Genomic DNA, 20,000 nt, shown 5'->3' with positions numbered 1-20,000 from the left:
GGTTTAGGAAGAGGCCGCATGTTTGAGAAATATCTCATTTTAACAGAGACCAGAGGTCCAGATTGCAAATCGCTTGCAAATTGCTAATCAGTCCAAGGTTCTGTGTGTTGGGGAAGTGGAATTAAATGAAACATAAAGTGTTCTAGGATGAACACTCCAAAGTTAATTGGTTTTGTAATTAAGTTATCTCTGAACACGATTTAATTTATGGCCAAAACCTGGCCTTCCGAGAGGACTGATTTTCTTCAAACAGATTCAAACAGATGGGGGGACAATCATTTCAGATTAAAATCCCAAATTAAATCAAACAGAATCTCAAACTGAATGTCCCAAACTGGAATGAAAAGACCAGTTATAAGTTTCTCAAATGATCAGCTGCAGAATTGAGAATTAATTCCCATATTAAAAGTAGCCTGCATCTGTTTTTATATCTTGAAAAAATCTATGGCAAACTAATATATATATATAAGACGATGGTCTTGTCCCTCATTTTTGAGATACGATGGTCTTGTCCGTCACTTCTGAGATACGATGGTCTTGTCCCTCATTTTTGAGATACAATGGTCTTGTCCCTCACTTCTGAGATACAATGGTCTTGTCCCTCACTTCTGAGATACGATGGTCTTGTCCCTTACTTCTGAGATACGATGATCTTTTCCCTCATTTTTGAGATATGATGGTTGTCCGTCACTTCTGAGATACGATGGTCTTGTCCGTCACTTATGAGATACGATGGTCTTGTCCCTCACTTCTGAGATATGATGGTCTTGTCCATCACTTATGAGATACGATGGTCTTGTCCCTCACTTCTGAGGTACGATGGTCTTGTCCCTCATTTTTGAGATAGGATGGTCTTGTCCCTCACTTCTGAGATACAATGGTCTTGTCCCTCATTTTTAAGATATGATGGTCTTGTCCCTCATTTTTAAGATATGATGGTCTTGTCCCTCACTTCTGAGATACGATGGTCTTGTCCCTCATTTTTGAGATATGATGGTTGTCCGTCACTTCTGAGATACGATGGTCTTTTCCCTCATTTTTGAGATATGATAGTTGTCCGTCACTTCTGAGATACGATGGTCTTGTCCGTCACTTATGAGATACGATGGTCTTGTCCCCCACTTCTGAGATACGATGATCTTTTCCCTCATTTTTGAGATATGATAGTTGTCCGTCACTTCTGAGATACGATGGTCTTGTCCATCACTTATGAGATACGATGGTCTTGTCCCTCACTTCTGAGGTACGATGGTCTTGTCCCTCATTTTTGAGATAGGATGGTCTTGTCCCTCACTTCTGAGATACAATGGTCTTGTCCCTCATTTTTAAGATATGATGGTCTTGTCCCTCATTTTTAAGATATGATGGTCTTGTCCCTCACTTCTGAGATACGATGGTCTTGTCCCTCATTTTTAAGATATGATGGTCTTGTCCCTCATTTTTAAGATATGATGGTCTTGTCCCTCACTTCTGAGATACGATGGTCTTTTCCCTCATTTTTGAGATATGATGGTTGTCCGTCACTTCTGAGATACGATGGTCTTGTCCGTCACTTATGAGATACGATGGTCTTGTCCCTTACTTCTGAGATACGATGGTCTTGTCCCTCATTTTTAAGATATGATGGTCTTGTCCCTCATTTTTTGAGATAGGATGGTCTTGTCCCTCACTTCTGAGATACGATGGTCTTGTCCCTCATTTTTAAGATATGATGGTCTTGTCCCTCATTTTTGAGATAGGATGGTCTTGTCCCTCACTTCTGAGATACGATGGTCTTGTCCCTCATTTTTAAGATATGATGGTCTTGTCCCTCATTTTTGAGATACGATGGTCTTGTTCCTCATTTTTAAGATATGACGGTCTTGTCCCTCATTTTTGAGATAGGATGGTCTTGTCCCTCACTTCTGAGATACAATGGTCTTGTCCCTCATTTTTAAGATATGATGGTCTTGTCCCTCATTTTTGAGATACGATGGTCTTGTCCCTCATTTTTGAGATACGATGGTCTTGTCCCTCATTTTTGAGATAGGATGGTCTTGTCCCTCACTTTTGAGATACGATGGTCTTGTCCCTCATTTTTAAGATATGATGGTCTTGTCCCTCATTTTTGAGATACGATGGTCTCGTCCCTCATTTTTGAAATACGATGATCTTGTCCCTCATTTTTGATGGTCTTGCTTGCATTAAGAGACTTCAATTACCAGAGAAAACAGATGAGGAGAGAGTGGACAGCCTGTACTAACTGAAGACTTGTCAGAGAGGACATCATTTGTATTTTCTTTATCATATGGAGTAAAGAATAAAATAATTTAGTAAGATTGATGAAGATTGGTCCCAGATAGACTTTCTCCAGCAAATATCAAACAGCTATAGAAAGTCCCAGTGAACTCTGTTAAAAGCTTTTTCAGCACTAACAGATGCTGCTGAGATGATCAATAACGCTAAGAGCTCAGCGCACATTATCCGAATACATTATTGTCATCTGACAATGGCGGTTTAGTCTGGATGTGGTGATTGTGGTAGGAGGCTTGCAGGCTACATGCCAGCACCTCAGTGATGACTTTAATAGACCGTTGGCCTGGAAGAAGAGCTTCTCAGTAGATTCTTTTCTTGACTAACTGAGGCTGTTCTCTCTGGCTGATTTAATTGTGCTTTGATTATTCACTTTCCTTCAGCTTTAAATGAACACTAACTGCACACTTTATTAGAAACACCTGATGGACATACAGTTGGACATCTAGAGCCAGAAGTGGAAGCCATAATCCAAGTGTGGTACATTTCTTACTGTGTGTGTATAACGGTGTATGATTGTGTTTTGTGTTTTTAGAGCTTTAAGGAAAAACCGCATCAGAGCTGTCGAAGATGGCACATTCTCGAGCATGCACCAGCTGATAGACCTGTGAGAGTGCATGCACACACACACACACACACACACACACACACACATACACATACACACACACACACACACACACACACACACACACACACACACACACACACATACACACACACACATACACACACACACACACACACACACACACACACACACACGCGCACACACCACCCATTCCGTTAGAAACATTCACACACATTCACACACATGCACGCACATGTACGCACTCATACTCACTAATTTAATTATCATTAAGCAACTTGCAGTGTAAAACACTTTTAGGTCATTTTTTGTCGTTAGTTGTTGTCTTCTGATGACAAAATTTAAAGGACTGAGACAAACCAAGTGAGACCTTCTGCATCTGTTAGGATCTCACAGACTACTGTTTGTAGTTTTTACCACCAATTCTAACAGAAGCATTAAAATGTTATTGCTGTTGTGACATGCCATCTGAGATCAGTTAATGGGGAAAATATAAACCTACTTTCTCCGTTTTTTTCCAGGGATCTGTCTGTCAATCAGATTTTGGACCTCCCCCCAATGCTGTTCCAAAATCTTCAGCACCTCAAGCAGCTGTAAGCTGAATTCTAAATTTTTCAGAGTACGAAACTTTGTGCTTTGAGCTTGTCTGTTCTCTCTGCTCCCTGATAAGAATCCAAAAAGTTCTTAAATACCATGGAACTGGCCAATGCATCAGACATGTCCAAACCATCTTACGTAGTCTTGGTTCTGCTACCCTGGGGAAGATTTCTGGCTGTGTCATAGACATACTGGATCTGACGTAGTCTTGGTTCTGCTACCCTGGGGAAGATTTTTGGCTGTCATACTCTTTTGGGTGTCTTACTCTTGTTGGCTGTTTCTTGATTGCTTTATCTACTCATTGATTGAGTATGAAATGGGTTCAGAACAATGTGACATTCCTTATGAATCAGCCATGATGGGTCATTTTGCTTATATCTGTGTGTGTGTGTGTCTGTGTTCAGAAACATCTCCAACAACCCTTTGACATATATCTACGAAAACCAGTTTGACAGTTTTGTCAATCTTCAGTCTCTGTAAGTGAACTATAACCCCAATTCATTTGTGTTCATTCTAACCACTCAAATTATTGATCCACCTATTGACCGCATTCATTAAGATTCTTGCCTGTTATATGGCAGGACAATGAACGGCTACAGATAACAGACACTCTCTCCAGTGTGCAGTAAACACATCACTCATTTAGGCACGTCATTCCTTGAGCCTTGGCACTGGCCTCCATCAGTTTTGGCTTCTTAGCGACGAGTGTTACAGCACTGTGGCGAGACTGTCCTCAAAAGAACTCTGAACAGACACAAGAGACAAAAAAGCAAACGTGGAGTTGCTATTCTGTCTCTGTGTATGCGGCCGACTGGACGTGACCATGTGTCTGAGTGGGAGGCTTTTCCGATGGCCCTTAGCTAATGGAGAGCGGCCTTGTAAAATGTCGGGCAGTTTGGTATGTAAATGTTTGAATTTGCAGTTACTTGTAATAAGACGTATGGAGAAAAGAAATTTTATAAGCAAAAATATTTTCTGTATTTTAATAAAGTGTGAACTGTGTTAACCAAAGCTCTGGTCTAGGACAGTGGTAGCTCAGTGTTTAAGGTACTTGACTTGTAATCAGAAGGTTGCTGGTCTCACTACTGCCGAGTTGTCACTGTTGGGCCCCTGAGCAAGGCCCTTAGTTACTCAAGCTGTACTCAGTCAGAATTGCAAGTTGATTTGGATAAAAGTGTCAGCAAAATGCCATAAATGTCTTGTACATGGGGATTTTTTTGCTCTGCTTAGTGATCCGCTGAAACAAATGAACCTCACAGTTGGAGAAGTGAAAGTGTGTAACCAGAGAGATGCCGACTTCTCTGCTATTACATGACAGTGATGAGAACTAGAGGTCAGGGCCATGTTGGGAAGTAAGATTCATTTAGAACTGTGTATATACCCACAGTCTGTATTCACAGACATCATATACAAACAGTTTAAATTCAGAAAAGGTGTAATATTCGAGAGAAGGGCCACTCCAGACATCTGAAGCCAGACCGACGGGATATCGAAGCGAGACTGATAGGATACTGCTGTCGCTGTAGGAGTATGGAGGAGGTGGAGATTCCGAACATCAGCTTCCGAATGTTCCGGTCTCTCAGCAACCTTTCCCACATGTGAGTAGTGACCATCATGACAACATTCCATATTTGCATTAGGAATGTTCCCAGTGTTTGGACTGTATGTTCCCAGTGTTTGGACTTAGATTGTGTTTTTTTGCACGTATGTGCTTTCTTTCTAAAATACACAATACAGTTTGAGTTTGACTGAATCTTAAGATTTAAACGCCATAATGTAAGAGCTCAGACGCTATTGGTAAGTTGTAAAAAGACAGGCTGGAATAAATATAAATACATTCTTAGTAAAGAACACCTTTCAGTACACAACCAGAGGAACCTCGCTCTGCAGAGCAGAGTCATCTGGATGAGTGTTGTCTCCTTATCCAGGAGCTCCTCTCACACTCAGTTCTCTGTGATTAAACACTTCTACACAAAGCGCTTTGTAACTTTGGCCAGAAAATTTAAGTGTAGCTCAGTGGTTGAGGTACTTGATTGGTAGTCAGAAGGTTGCTGGTTCAAGTTCCACCACTGCCTAGTTGCCATTATTGGGCCCCTGAGCAAGACCCTCAATTGCTTAAATTGTACTCAGTCATAATTGTAAGTTGCTTTGGCTAAATGCTGTAAATACTTCCTTAGGGAGTCCTCTCTGGGGAGCAATGCAGGGCATTAATAGGATGTCCTTAACAGGATAGAACATTCCACCCTGAGTTATTAGACCCATTTGAAATGTTCAGCTTCCTCTGGGTGTGTTTAGACTTTTAGTGTTTGCAAAAGGCATCAAATCCTTCAACTGTTAAACTGTCAGCTATTCTACTGTACTTGGAATTAGACACCTTCCAAAATACAAAATACACAAAATACTGTGTTCAGTTACTTTAACGGTGTGTGTGTTGCTGTGTTCAGTTACTTTAAGCGGTTTGAGTACTGCGGTTACTCCCCCAACGTGCGGCGCTGTAAACCCAACACCAACGGCATCTCGTCCTTCGAGAACCTGCTGGCTAACATTGTCCTGCGTGTCTTCGTCTGGGTCATGGCCTTCATCATCTGCTTTGGGAACGTCTTCGTCATCTGCCTGCGCTCCTGCATCGCGTCGGAGAATGAGCCTCACACCATGGCCATCAAATCCCTCTGCTGTGAGTCCCTGCTGTGTCCCTCACACGTGACCCATCACACGTGACCCATCACACCCCTCAGCCGTGAGTCTTTCCGGTATGTCCGCTATGTTGCACTCAGCCCCAGGGCATCGTTTTCTCTGTAGCTGATTAAACTGCTCAGTTAAGTCCCAGATCTTCACACAAGTATTCTGGAGAGAGAGAAACTGTGCTGAACAGTGAGACAGCAGAGATGAAACTGAGACACCAAGACTGCGACACACCTGCTGCACAGTCTACACACACACACACTGTACTCTGAACACACTGGGGACTAATAATCTGTTAATCACTGATAACATCAACAACACTGGTGGCAAGAATGCATAGGAAAGATTCACTGAACATTCAGATGAGTGTGTGTGTGTGTGTGTGTGTGTGTGTGTGTGTGTGTGTGTGTGTGTGTTTTCCTTCTCATCTGTGTGCTTGTAAACATAAGATGTGCAGCTACAGCACAGCTGAACAAGAAAGAAGGAGCAGTAATAGCCATTACAGCACCTGCTATTAGATGCTAATATCTATATAATCTATATAGACTAACTGCTTTCACTCTCTTCTACTGCTGAGCTGTTGGGTTACGCCGCCACTGTGCATCCAGGTGCAGGCGGGGCTGTTCTCGGACTCCACGCCTCCTGCTCTTTGATGTTGCCTCTCTGTGCCTGATGGCGGCATCATCTTGCTACTCTGGACCGATGTTCCCCTGTAGGGTTGTAGTAGTGTAACTTCCTGCCCATTAGAAGCTGGGGAAGGGGGTCTGCTCTATAGCATAAGAGTGGATGAAAAGGTCATGAAAAGGTCATGTAGTCGGTGAAAGGGTCATGTAGCCATCTGGACAACCATCCGGGCAGGTGGGTGAAGTACGCTGGACATCACATGTTCAGAAACGTACTCTTGGCTCAATATTATGAATCTTTCACTAGTATATCGTGGGCCGTTATCTAACATAACAAAGTCTGGTATGATAAACAGTAGTATCCAAGACTATTAAGCAGGTCTTGCCTTTGAACTCACACAGATCAGCTCCAATTCATTGCCATAGTCCCTCTGGGAAATGTGGGGGACTCCATGCCTCTTTTCTATGACTTTTCCTCATTTTTCGGCAGAAGTGAAGTTTCAGGTTTTCTCTTAATGTCCTCTCACAGTGTCTTCTCCGTGCACTTTGAAGGTCCCTGGTGCCCCTCAGAGATTCTACACAGTATATCTGTTTTCAGACTCTCAGGTAGTGCTATGCAGTTGCCTGTCACTCATGCCCCTTAGACTGAGAGTTCTTACAAAAGTCTCTCATACGCTGTTTTTCACAGCTCCCACATAATTGCTCATGACAGCCTTTGTGCTACTGTCCGCTGTATCCCAAGGGCTCCTGGAAAGAGCACTGGCCAGCATTAACATCCTTCCTGGGGTGTGGTGAGCCACTGTCTCAAGTCTCAGTGCCAGTCTCTGGCAGCCAATAGGAAAAGTGTCCAAGTCTTTACTATTATCAGGGGTACTAGTGTCTTGTGGTCCATCATTAGCTTGAAGTGGTCCATTCCAATCAGGTGTTTCCCAAACACTTGCAGGCCTAGATGCCCACCAGACATTCCTTTTCTGTTTGAGCACACCTGGACTCACCTGCACTTGTGAGTTGTCTCAAGCTGTAGTCCCAGCCAATCATTGTGCTGCTGCAATGGTTGTAATGTGGACCACTCTACAAGGGCATTGTAATGTGGACCGCTCTACATGGGGGTTGTAATGTGGACTGCTCTACATGCTACATGGGGGTTGTAATGTGGACCACTCTACAAGGAGGTTGTAATGTGGACTGCTCTACAAGGAGGTTGTAATGTGGACCGCCCTACAAGGGGGTTGTAATGTGGACTGCTCTACATGGGGGGTGTAATGTGGACTGCTCCACAAGGGGGTTGTAATGTGGACTGCTCTACATGGGGGGTGTAATGTGGACTGCTCTACATGGGGGGTGTAATGTGGACTGCTCTACATGGGGGAGTGTAATGTGGACTGCTCTACATGGGGGGGTGTAATGTGGACTGCTCTACATGGGAGGTGTAATGTGGCCTGCTCTACATGGGGGTGTAATGTGGACTGCTCTACATGGGGGAGTGTAATGTGGACTGCTCTACATGGGGGAGTGTAATGTGGACTGCTCTACATGGGCGGTGTAATGTGGACTGCTCTACATGGGCGGTGTAATGTGGACTGCTCTACATGGGGGAGTGTAATGTGGACTGCTCTACATGGGGGAGTGTAATGTGGACTGCTCTACATGGGCGGTGTAATGTGGACTGCTCTACATGGGCGGTGTAATGTGGACTGCTCTACATGGGGGAGTGTAATGTGGACTGCTCTACATGGGGGAGTGTAATGTGGACTGCTCTACATGGGCGGTGTAATGTGGACTGCTCTACATGGGCGGTGTAATGTGGACTGCTCTACATGGGGGAGTGTAATGTGGACTGCTCTACATGGGGGAGTGTAATGTGGACTGCTTTACATGGGCGGTGTAATGTGGACTGCTCTACATGGGCGGTGTAATGTGGACTGCTCTACATGGGGGAGTGTAATGTGGACTGCTCTACATGGAGGAGTGTAATGTGGACTGCTTTACATGGGAGGTGTAGAGCGGTCCACCAGTTGTACAGTACCTTGTAATAGTCAAATAATGGTACTCATCTGGCCCTGTGAACTACATATGACTTAACCATTTTTAATATTCTTAATATTCCTCTCCCACTGGCAGCTTTGCTAACTTCTCCAACTCTTCTCACCTGGGGCAGTACCAACCCCTTTGCTGATGAGGTTGTTTACTGATAGACCTTTTACTATATAACAGTAAGCCTCCGGTATTTATTTTTGTGGGTAACATCCACATCAAATTGTCCCAAACATCGTAGCTGTCCCCACATGGTCTAACTTGTGCCTCAGCTTTAATGATCCAAAAGTCTTTTCATACATTAGCGTCACATCTGCTCCAGTGTCTATATGTACTGATACTGGGGTATTTCTTGCCTTTAAAGTCTCTGTTCAGCTAGCTATTGTCAAACTGAACATGAAACTGAACCTTGTCTAGGTAGCAAGCAAATTAACAAGTGCTAGCAATTTAGCTAGCTAGTCAATTCTGAGCAGCAGGAAATAACATCCTTTATGTTTTAAAAGTAGAAGTCTTTTCCTCCCCCGGAGACGAAAAGACAACTCCGACGCTTTTGGGCTTTTGTAGGAATTTCTCTGATGTAGTTTTACTCCTTGCGAATTTGCTTCATGACACAACCCTTTTTGACCTGCATTGTTTCTCTCTGATAGGTGCAGACTGCTTGATGGGTGTGTGCCTCTTCTTCATCGGTGCCTTTGACATCAAATACTGCGGTGAATACAACCGCCACGCCCACATCTGGATGGAGACCCTGTCGTGCCAGCTGATTGGCTCCCTGGCCATGCTGTCGACGGAGGTGTCGGTGATGATGCTGACGTACATGACGGTGGAGAAATACCTGCGTATCGTGTTCCCCTTTCAGCAGTACCGCGCTGGACGCAGGCAGACACTCTGCTCACTAGCCTCCATCTGGGCACTGGGCTTTGTGCTCGCCGCTGCCCCCTTCTGGGATCACCAGACGTTCGGCAACTTTTACGGGCGCAATGGCGTTTGTTTCCCTTAGCATTTTGAGCAGGTGGAGAAGCCCGGAGCTCTCTGCTACTCCACAGGGATATTCCTGGGTGAGGGAGCCATGGGTGAACACAGAAGCTCACTTGAGCACACTTGGTTGTGGCGTGTATATTTTTTTCAAGAAAATACATTTCCTAGAACAGCCAAGGAAAAACAGGGATAGCCTATATTATCAGGACTTGCAAAGAGAGAGAGGGAGAGAGAGAGAGAGAGAGAGAGAGACAGAGAGAGAGAATGTGTGGGGATGCGTTGTTTAATTGCTCATTAGAGTTGGATCTGAAAACTGCTTTAAAACTTCAGTGACACAAACATCCTCACAAGCCCCTACATTTCCCTGATTGGTTGTTTGTTTGATTGGTTTGTTGGTGTCTCCGGGCAGGTTTGAACCTGTTAGCTTTCGTGATGATCGTCTTCTCCTACTCCAGCATGTTTTACTCAGTGCAGAAGACGGCCAGGTCGGCCAGGCAGGTGGCCTTCAACCACGAGGTCTCCGTGGCCAAGCGCTTCTTCTTCATCGTCTTCACCGACGCTGTGTGCTGGATGCCCATCTTCCTTCTGAAGATCCTATCCCTCCTCCGTGTGCCCATCGCTGGTGTGTGTATGTGTTGTGACTTGTAATTGAGGAGGATTACAGGGTTCTATTGCCCTGTGGAGAACAGCTGTTGCCCTCCATACACACCTTCGTGATAACACACTCACAGCTCAGAGAGCAGGCCAGGGGGTCCAATGTGACAAAATGGCCTGCTCTCCTATTGGCTAGTGGGTGCTCCCTGTTGAGGCTCCTGCTCTCCTATTGGCTAATGGGTGCTCCCTGCTGAGGCTCCCGCTCTCCTATTGGCTAGTAGGCAATCCTTTCTGAGGCTCCTACTGGGTCTAGATCAGGTCTGTGCACTCAGTGGGGACAATGCATTCTGTTTTTCAGGACAGGAGTGTCTACGGATCAGCGCTGGTGTGACCGTGGAGTGTGTATGGATCAGCGCTGGTGTGTGAGTGGAGTGGTGTGTGTATGAATCAGCACTGGAGCGCGAGTAGAATGGTGTGTGTATACAAAAAGTTTTGAGACTGACAAATTTTGGTTTTCACAAAGTTTACTAACTTTGTTTTTTAAGATCTGTTTGTCAGATGTTTATATGCTACAGTGAAGTACAATTATTAGCATTTCATAAGTTTAACATTTTATTGACAAATACATCCAGTTTAAGAAAAGACTTAATATTTACAGTGTTGACCCTTCTAAGACTTCTGCAGTTCACCTTGGCATGCTGGATATCGGCAGGCAAACTCGACTGATGGCAGCCCATTCTTGCCTAATCAGTGCTTGGAGTTGATCAGTTTTTGTTTGTCCACCCTCTTTTTGAGGAGAGACCACAGGTTCTCAAAGGGATTGAAATCTGGCGGGTTTCCTGGCCATCGATCCAAAATGTCAATGTTTTGTTCACCAAGCCACTTGGTTATCACTTTTGCCTTGTGACATGGTGCTCCATCAGGCTGGAAAAAGCATTGTTCATCAGCAAATTGCTCCTGGATTGTTGTGAGAAGTTGTTCTTGGAGGATGTTTTGATACCATTGCTTCTTCATGGCAGTGTGCTTAGGCAAAATTTTAAACAAACTTACCCCACTGGATGAGAAGCAACCCCACACCTGAATGGTCTCAGGCTGCCTCACTGTTGGCATGACACAGGACTCATGGTAGCGCTCACCTCTTCTCCAGACAATCATTTGTCCAGATAACAGTCTGAAGGGGGCTTCATCAGAGAAAATAACTTCACCCCAGTCGTCTGCAGTCCAATCCCTGTACTTCCTGTAGAATGTCAGTCTGTCCTTGATGTTCTTCTTGGAGAGAAGTGGCTGCTTTGCTGCCCTTCCTGCCACCATCCTCCAAAAGCCTTCACCTCACTGTGTGTGCAGATGCCCTCACACCTGCCTTCTGCCATTCCTGAGCAAGCTCTGCACTGGTGGTGACCCGATCCCGTACCTGCATCCTCTTTAGGAGACGGTCCTGGTGCTTGCTTGATTTTCTTGGGCGCCCTGAAGCCTTCTTTACTGCAATTCAACCTCTCTACTTGAAGTTTTTGATGATTCCATAAATGGTTGATTTAGGTGCCATCTTACAAGCAGCAATGTCGTTGCTTGTGAAGCTCTTTTGATGCAGTGCAATGATGACTGTATATGTTTCCTTGGAGGTAACCATGTTTACCAGAAGAAAACGTCAAGCACCACTACCCTTTTAAATCAACCAGTCTGCTCTTCTAATCAGCATGACAGCTGACATGGAGAGGATCCACATCCAAGCCGTGTGACTCTCCACTGGTGTTCCTCAAGGCTCAGTATTGGGCCCCCTTCTCTTCTCTTCTCTCCTCCTTCTCTTGGTGATGTAATATCTTCTTATGGTTTCTCCTACCACTGCTCTGCCGATGACACTCAATTATTTCACTTTTCCACACTCTGACACACAGGTCTCCAGACGTATCTCCGCATGCTTGACTGACATTGTGTCATGGATGACAGCCCACCACTTGAAGCTCAGCCCCAATACACTGAGCCTCTGTACATCCCAGGTACTCCCAACCCTTACCATGACCTCACAGTTTCCTTCGAGAACTCCCTGGTATCACCATCCAAAGCTGCTCGTAGTTTGGACAACCAGTTAAAGTTCTCAACTCATGTTTCAAATCTGACCTGGTCTTGCAGATTTCTCCTTTGTAACATACGAAGGATTTGGCCCTTTCTCTCACAGGAAGCTGCCCTGGTGCTTGTGCAGTCTGTTGTAATCTCAGAGCTTAACTACTGCAACTCGCTATTTGCTGGTCTTCCTCTAAGAGCCATCAGACCTCTACAACTTGTCCAGAATGCAGCAGCACGACTGGTCTTCAATCTTCCGAAGTTCACACGTTACTCTACTGCTGCGCTCCCTTCATTGGCTTCCAGTAGCTGCACACATCAGATTTAAAGCCTCGATACTCGCCTACAAAGTCAAAGATAGAGCAGCCCCTTCATACATGAGGTCAAAGCCCGATCTGTACCTTGAGTACTTCAAACTTCAAGTATGGCTCGGCTTGAAATACCTTGCTTCAGGTCTCTTGGACGACAAGCATCGAGACTATTTTCTGTCCTGGCTCCAAAAGGGTGGAATGAACGCCCATTTGCTGTCCGCACAGCAGTCCCTTGGAGTCTGAAGATCCATCTATCCGGGGAATATTTAAAGGACAACTGACCCTGCTCCCATATTGACTGACTAAATTAGTACTTATTGTAGGGTATTGTTTATGTTGTTTATCAAACTCTAGCACTTATTGTTTATAGCACTTATCATTGTCTAAGATACACCTTATGTATTTGCACTTCTAGTCACCAGTATTGATCCCTGTATTCTACAGTATTCTAGTTCATTGGTATCTTGGACTCTAACATACTGTACTAGGATGTGCTCTGTGAGGAAATGACAAAGCACTTTTGTAAGTCGCTCTGGATAAAAGCGTATGCTAAATGCCGTAAATGTAAATGTAATGTCAGCTGTCTTGTCTTCATTAACACTTCCTCCTGAGCTAAGGATAGATCTGAAATGATGTTAGCAGGTCATTTTGTGGCAGGGCTGGAATACAGAAATTTTTTGATTAAGGTAAATTTTCATGGTAAGGAATGACTTCACAATCTAGATTTAATGCAATTTGCCACCATAAAAACTGAAGCAGCAAACTTTGCAAAAACCAAAATTTGTGCTAGTCTCAAAACTTTTGGCCACGATGAAGATCAGTGTTGATGTGCTAGTAGAGTGGAGTGTGTATGGTCCAGTGCTGGTGTGTGAGTGGAGTGTGTATAGTGTGTGTGTGCAGGGTACAGTGCTGACGTCTCCTCTCTGCTGCAGGGACCCTGGTGCTGTGGGTGGTGGTCTTCATTCTCCCCATCAACAGCGCCCTGAACCCCATCCTATACACCGTCACCACCACCTTCCAGCAGAGGATCAAAGTGTGTCAGTGCTTCCGCTGCAGAGCTGACAACTGACACACACACCTATACGTACACACCCGTGTTTCTACTGCAACACTTTAAATCACACACACACACACACACCCATTATTGCAGAACGACGAGTGATCCTCGCAGGCTGGATGAGGAAAGATACTGGAACTGTTGGATCTGGGAGCGATCAGACATTCACGGATAAAAAGCCATAGTCACTGACCTGGGAGAGAGGGGGTTAGGGAGGGATGTTTGAGATCTTCCTCTAAATGTTCCTTCCTTAAACAGACGTGCCAAGTTTGCCTTCTCTCCCCTGGGGTTCGGATGATGGCGAGCGTGTGAACCAGACGTTCAGCACCTCAACCTTCTCCTGCTGTGATCGCGTCACTATGAATGTGCCATATAAACGTAACCGTGACTCACATAATTAAAGTATAATTGCTTCATTGAAATGTTGATGTGTTGGGAATGTTTACACAGTTGCCAGGTGTTTGGTGTGTGAGCAGGTGATTGGCTTCACTGGCAGTGGCAGGTGTCAGTCAGGAGCCAATCAGAGCTAGCACTGCTGAATGGTCATGGCCTGTGGGTCAAAGCACTACTCATCCACTGACCCCAAGGTGGGGTGGGGCAGTAGCACAGTGTGTGGGGCCCATGTCGTTCTGAAACTGAAACAGTAGCAGTAAACACAACCCCTGTAACAGCTGTCATCTATGATATTACAACTCGTTAATTATTTTATATATTTGTCAGGAACCCCAATCATAGTTCTACAATCATACACAACTGCTTTCAGAAACTGCAGTTGTTAAAATGTAAAAAAGACAAAACTAACATAGTATTTTATGAAGATGATTTTTGGAACAACCAAGGTCACCACAATGCCATTGTAAGATCTGCAGTGCTGCACAGAGATGTCTGAGTGAGAGTTCAGTATCAGGAAGAATCCTGTGTGTTTACAGTGAAATAAAACATTTGTTCAGCCCTCGTCCTAAATGAGACCAGTACCCTTATTTTCAGTAGGATTTTTTGAGTTGGTTTTATGACACTTATGAGCCCTGGCCAGGCACAAAAAAGCAAAAAAAGGGTCAAGTGAAGAATCATTCCATGATGATTAAACCCATTTAGAGATTCAAGCTGTTTAAAGATTCAAACACAAAGGGTTCAAATCCCTAAAGGCTCTGAATCTTTAAACGATTCAAAGCCGTGGTTCAGTGGCTCACTATCCAGCGCTTCCCTGTGTCTAACGAGGAGGAACTCCCCAACCCTGCAGGTCCTGATCACCTGCTTCAGGTGTGGGAGGAGCTGATCAGAAGAGTCCTGAACTGAAACTCAATACAAAACGGACTGGCAAAAGAATAAAGGAAACACATAATTAATCATTAAATAATTCCTTTTTTTCCACAAAATAATTACTCGTGTGATCCACGTGTGATGAAGGCATTAGTGGCTCGAAAGGATTGCAGCATCTGTACAGTAGTAACCCTCCAGTACACTGTAAAGTGAAACCAGTAACCCTCCAGTACACTGTAAAGTGAAACCAGTAACCCACCAGTACGCCGTAAAGTGAAACCAGTAACCCTCCAGGTACATCGTTAAATGAATGCAATAATTTTCCAGGCCTCAGAAAAAATAGTTTATTCCTGTTCCTCATGGCCCCCAATACAAATACAATGCAACAACAAAAAAAGAAAACCAAAAGTATATTTAATATCTTTGTTTTTGAGTTAATTTCACAATAGTTTAACTTTTCAGCAGAGATTTATGAGAAAAAGGTGATTTAAAGAAAGGCACAATAATCTCTGTTCTTAGGCATCTTGTACTTTTAAATATTACATTTATTACCTTATTAGACTTGAAAAATGATATGTTACAATTAATAAACGCAACAACAATAAAAAATAAGTTAATTGAAATAAATCACTGAAATACAGAGGAAGAAGTGTCCTTCCTGGCTGACCTGAGACCAGTTTTACATTTAGTGCTTCTCATAATGATTAAGTTCTTGGGTGATCTGTGATTATCATCATCAGTGAAACTGAAAGTAAAGTAAAACATGAAATGGCACCGAGTTACCAAAACAAGACAGACACCTGATCCAGCCTAATCAGCACACCTGAGTCAGAACACACCTGATTCAGCCTAATGAACACACCTGATTCAGATCACCTGAATCAACACATTTGATTCACAACCCTGGCCAAAATCACCTAACCCAACACATCTGAGCTGAATGCAGTTCACACACACACAACTGACTCAAAACACTCCACTCAGCAACTGGAATCATCGTATCCATCAAATTACAAAGGCCTTCTGTAGCTGAGGCAGGGAATATCCCAGCATTCCCAGGGCAGGACAACGCAGTGAAACATCCCCTACAGACGGACAGTGACCTCTGATAACCTCTTTATGCTTTACAATCACAGTAATGCTGCTTGATAAATGTAACAACAAGAACGCACACAGACACACACAGTACTGTGAGGAAAGTTACATGTGCAAACGGATATCTGCTACCGTGCTGGTCTCACCACGGTGGGCCAGGCATCTCAGGCTGGTCTCTCCAAGTCAGACTGAAGTCATGAATGTCTGTACTGGTCTCAGTATCATCTAGTGCCATGTGATGGTCTGCGCTGAGAGAGGTGATAAGTTGGCACTCTCCAGAGCTACGCTGGTCTCTTCCACCAGCATCTCTGCATCTCAGAGTTTGGTCTCAGGTCCTCTTGCTGAGAGGACAGGAAAGGAGCCCCGTATCCTAGCAACCTCTGCTGCACACAAATGTCCAAACACTTTGTTATACCACTCAGGAGAGCGACCCCTATAGAACAGGAAGAAACACAGAGAAAGCATGCGCCTTAGTCCATATTACCGTAGGTTTACCACAGATATACCACAGATACGCAGTGTGTGTGGTACCGTAGGTCTGCCCTGCAGTAGTGCGTTAGACGACTCCGCCCCATCCCACACGGCTCAATCAGAAAGCGTGACGTCAGAAGGACCGCCCTTAGCCCCACCTCCAGCTGTACACTGTCATGGTCAACAGAAGAGGACACAAGAAGACACGCCCCCCGCGGCAGATCTGTGCACCAACGCCTGATTCACACACACACACACACACACACACACACACACACACACACACACACACACACACACACACACACACACACACACACACACACACACACACACACACACACACACACCATTATGCAAAGTACACCTGGGAGTGTGTGTGTGTGTATACGGAGTCTGTATGTGAATAGATGTGTGTGTACCTGAGCACTACAAAGTCCCTGCGTGGGTGGGGGCCCATACTGTCTGTGATGTAGTGGAACACCTCCGTGTTATCCTCCAGACTCTCAATCACTCGGCTGTGCAGTAGGTCCTCGTCCCACAGGTGGCGCTCTCGCAGCACACGCTGCAACACCACGGTGGGCGGCGCCTCCACCTCTGTCCAAACACGCCACAGGCGAATTGGGTGCCCATCCCCCACCTGCCAACAACCAATCGCGTCACAGTGAGGGCAGGGTGAAGCAGGAATGAGAAGGTGGGGCTTGTCATCATCACTGTTGACAGTAAACAAACTTCACAAAAACAAACCAAACCGCCAGTGCTGATATTTACGCACCAATGGCAAAGACCAGCAAAGGTCATCAGATGAGTGAAACAGCCAACCAGGTAAAATCAAGAGCACTCTGTATAAACAATAAATGTAACAAAACAAAAGGAGACCAACGAGAATCCAACATCAACTCAAAACAAGAATATTCTGTAATAATAATACATCATTGCACAAAGCTGGTAATGTTTTGGAAGGTTCTGAATCTCTGACCAACTGATATGAGATTTAGATATTTAAAACAATCGGTGTAGGTCAGATCAAAGTCGCCACGCCACGCTCCTAAGAGCAGAGGGGGTGTGGGTGGAGATTAGAAACGGGATCGTATTCACTGATACAGCCAGAGAGTCGGCGGTGGATTCCAACCGGCTACTAGAGTTATGACTAGCACATTAATAATGACACATTAATAATGGTACCACACATCACATCTCTGCTCAGTTTCCAAAATGAACACGTCAGAACCGTCACTACAGGAAGCAAAGTTTTGTTTTTTTTTCATTTCCAAAAAAGTACCCACAGAATGCGTCTGTTACAAGATGGCAAAATATACTGACAGTTTTCATCATACACCAGAAAAAACATCATCTTCAGATGGTGCAGAAGTTAAGAAATATGAATATTTAATGTAATATTTAATATGGTGCTGGTGTGTTAACGCCATTAGCTCGTAGAAGGCAGAGCACAGACGTCTGCAGATGACACATTCTGTCTGGAGCGTCTGTGATCCAATTTAAATCCACACCGTGTCCTGGAGTAAATCTCTACTAAGAGACAAGAGCCTGGTTTGTGTTATGGCTGAAAGTAATACATTTATGAACTAATTATTGCGGTTGTCAGCTTCATAAAAAAGTGACCCGTTTTTGATAGTGAGATCTTCACTATCTGGGATATATTTTATAGTGAGAAGCCATGTTTGCCTGTGAGATCATCTCCAGCTGGGAGGCAGGTAAAGACATGTTCACCTACAGCACCACCCAATAAACACCACCCACCATTCACCTACAGCACCACCCAATAAACACCACCCACCAAACACAAAACAACCCATTCACCTATAGCACCACCCAATAAACACCACCCACCATTCACCTACAGCACCACCCAATAAACACCACCCACCAAACACAAAACAACCCATTCACCTATAGCACCACCCAATAAACACCACCCACCATTCACCTACAGCACCACCCAATAAACACCACCCACCAAACACAAAACAACCCATTCACCTACAGCACCACCCAACAAACAACCCATTCACCTACAGCACCACTCAACAAACAACCCATTCACCTACAGCACCACTCAACAACCCATTCATCTACAGCACCACTCAACAAACACCACCCACCAAACAACAAAAAGCAATCCATTCATTTTGTCCAAGAGATGTTTCAGTGGTTCAGTGTTTATTCTTATTTTACTTACTAACTTCTGTGTTTGGTGTATGTGAGGTGAAAATGTGTGGATATGCAGATCAGCCAAAACACATCCACGAATAATAATAATTAGTTAGGAAGCAGGTTTTGACTACAGGAAGTTGACAGTTTCATCTGCAGGAAGTCTCTAGCACTCTTCAGTTTGTCTTTCTTCATTCCACATCACAGCTGCTTAAAGTTGGACAAGAACTGCCCTTTTTATTTTAGCTTTGTGTGTGTGTGAGTTTGTGTGTGTGTAAACATGTTTGTATTTGTTTGTATATATGTGTGCGCGTGTGTACCTTCTTATAGGCCAGCTCCGTGTTCTCTGGGCCAGGTGTACTGTGCCAGCCCTTGGACCTCTCGGAGGTCTCGCGCAGCAGACACTGGATGTTGTCCTGAAGGTACGTCCTGTAGTCCACATGCTCACCGCGGGAGTTCATACCAATACCATGCAGAGGCAGCGGCTGAGCGTCTGCGGCTACGTAGGAGTTACGGGACTGGAGCATCATATCGTGAGGAACCTAAGAGGAGGGGGGGTACAGAGAGAGAAAGAGAGAGAGAAAGAGAGAGAGGGAGAGAGAGAGAGGTTGATTAACTGTCTTTAGGCAGAGTTGCAAACCCAGACTGGGTCTCAGAGCCAGAACATTTCCTCGTCAGTTCAGGTCATGGCTGAACAGAGAGAAAGACCATAAAAAAGCCAACATGCTTTGTGCGATAAATGTCATCTCAGATAACATTAAATGTCTGTAAATATGTAATAAACGAGTCTCCTGACATTCTACAGTTTAGTAAAGTCTTAATCGGCTGTAACACGCTAGTTAAACGTCCTACTGAACATGTGTGCATAAGGACACAGTCAGAACAGCGGACATCACAGGGATGGACACAGTTTCTCAGGGGTGGAGACATCTGCCTATGGGGGCGGAGTCATCGTTACATATGAGTCATGCTACACATTAAGAAGCTACGAGGTGACATCAGCATTCTCCTTCACATGGTTACCAAGTGTGTAAACACAGTAAATGTGTGTGTGTGTGTGTGTGTGTGTGTGTGTGATATTATATATATATATATATATATATATATATATATATATATATATATATATATATATATATATATATATATATATATATATATATATATACACACATACACACACACAC

General features: G+C 44.4%; 2 protein-coding genes across 4 annotated transcripts in view; one reads left to right on the top strand and one right to left on the bottom strand.

Moving 5' to 3' along the window:
- rxfp2l (relaxin family peptide receptor 2, like) overlaps positions 1-13,827 on the top strand; it is a 26,901-nt gene extending 13,074 nt beyond the window's left edge. The window contains 8 exon segments of the mRNA XM_035526836.1: positions 2,828-2,899; positions 3,403-3,474; positions 3,883-3,954; positions 5,005-5,076; positions 5,923-6,152; positions 9,465-9,875; positions 10,205-10,417; positions 13,691-13,827. Coding sequence (XP_035382729.1) covers positions 2,828-2,899; positions 3,403-3,474; positions 3,883-3,954; positions 5,005-5,076; positions 5,923-6,152; positions 9,465-9,875; positions 10,205-10,417; positions 13,691-13,827 — 1,279 coding nt within the window.
- Positions 13,828-15,394: 1,567 nt separating this feature from the next.
- Positions 15,395-20,000, bottom strand: part of stard8 (StAR-related lipid transfer (START) domain containing 8) — a 27,876-nt gene continuing 23,270 nt past the window's right edge. For all 3 annotated transcript variants that reach the window (XM_035526877.1, XM_035526875.1, XM_035526876.1), the window contains 4 exons: positions 19,134-19,355; positions 17,064-17,281; positions 16,702-16,878; positions 15,395-16,603 (listed from right to left, as the gene is read on the bottom strand). In XM_035526877.1, the coding sequence (XP_035382770.1) occupies positions 16,486-16,603; positions 16,702-16,878; positions 17,064-17,281; positions 19,134-19,355 (735 nt within the window). In that variant the 3' untranslated portion in view covers positions 15,395-16,485. The remainder of the gene's footprint in view (positions 16,604-16,701; positions 16,879-17,063; positions 17,282-19,133; positions 19,356-20,000) is intronic.

The sequence above is a fragment of the Electrophorus electricus genome, chromosome 6, assembly GCF_013358815.1.
Source record: "Electrophorus electricus isolate fEleEle1 chromosome 6, fEleEle1.pri, whole genome shotgun sequence".
NCBI lineage: Eukaryota > Metazoa > Chordata > Actinopteri > Gymnotiformes > Gymnotidae > Electrophorus > Electrophorus electricus.
The sequence above is the reverse complement of the archived record's forward strand: the minus strand, read 5'-3'. Positions and strand labels throughout refer to the sequence as shown.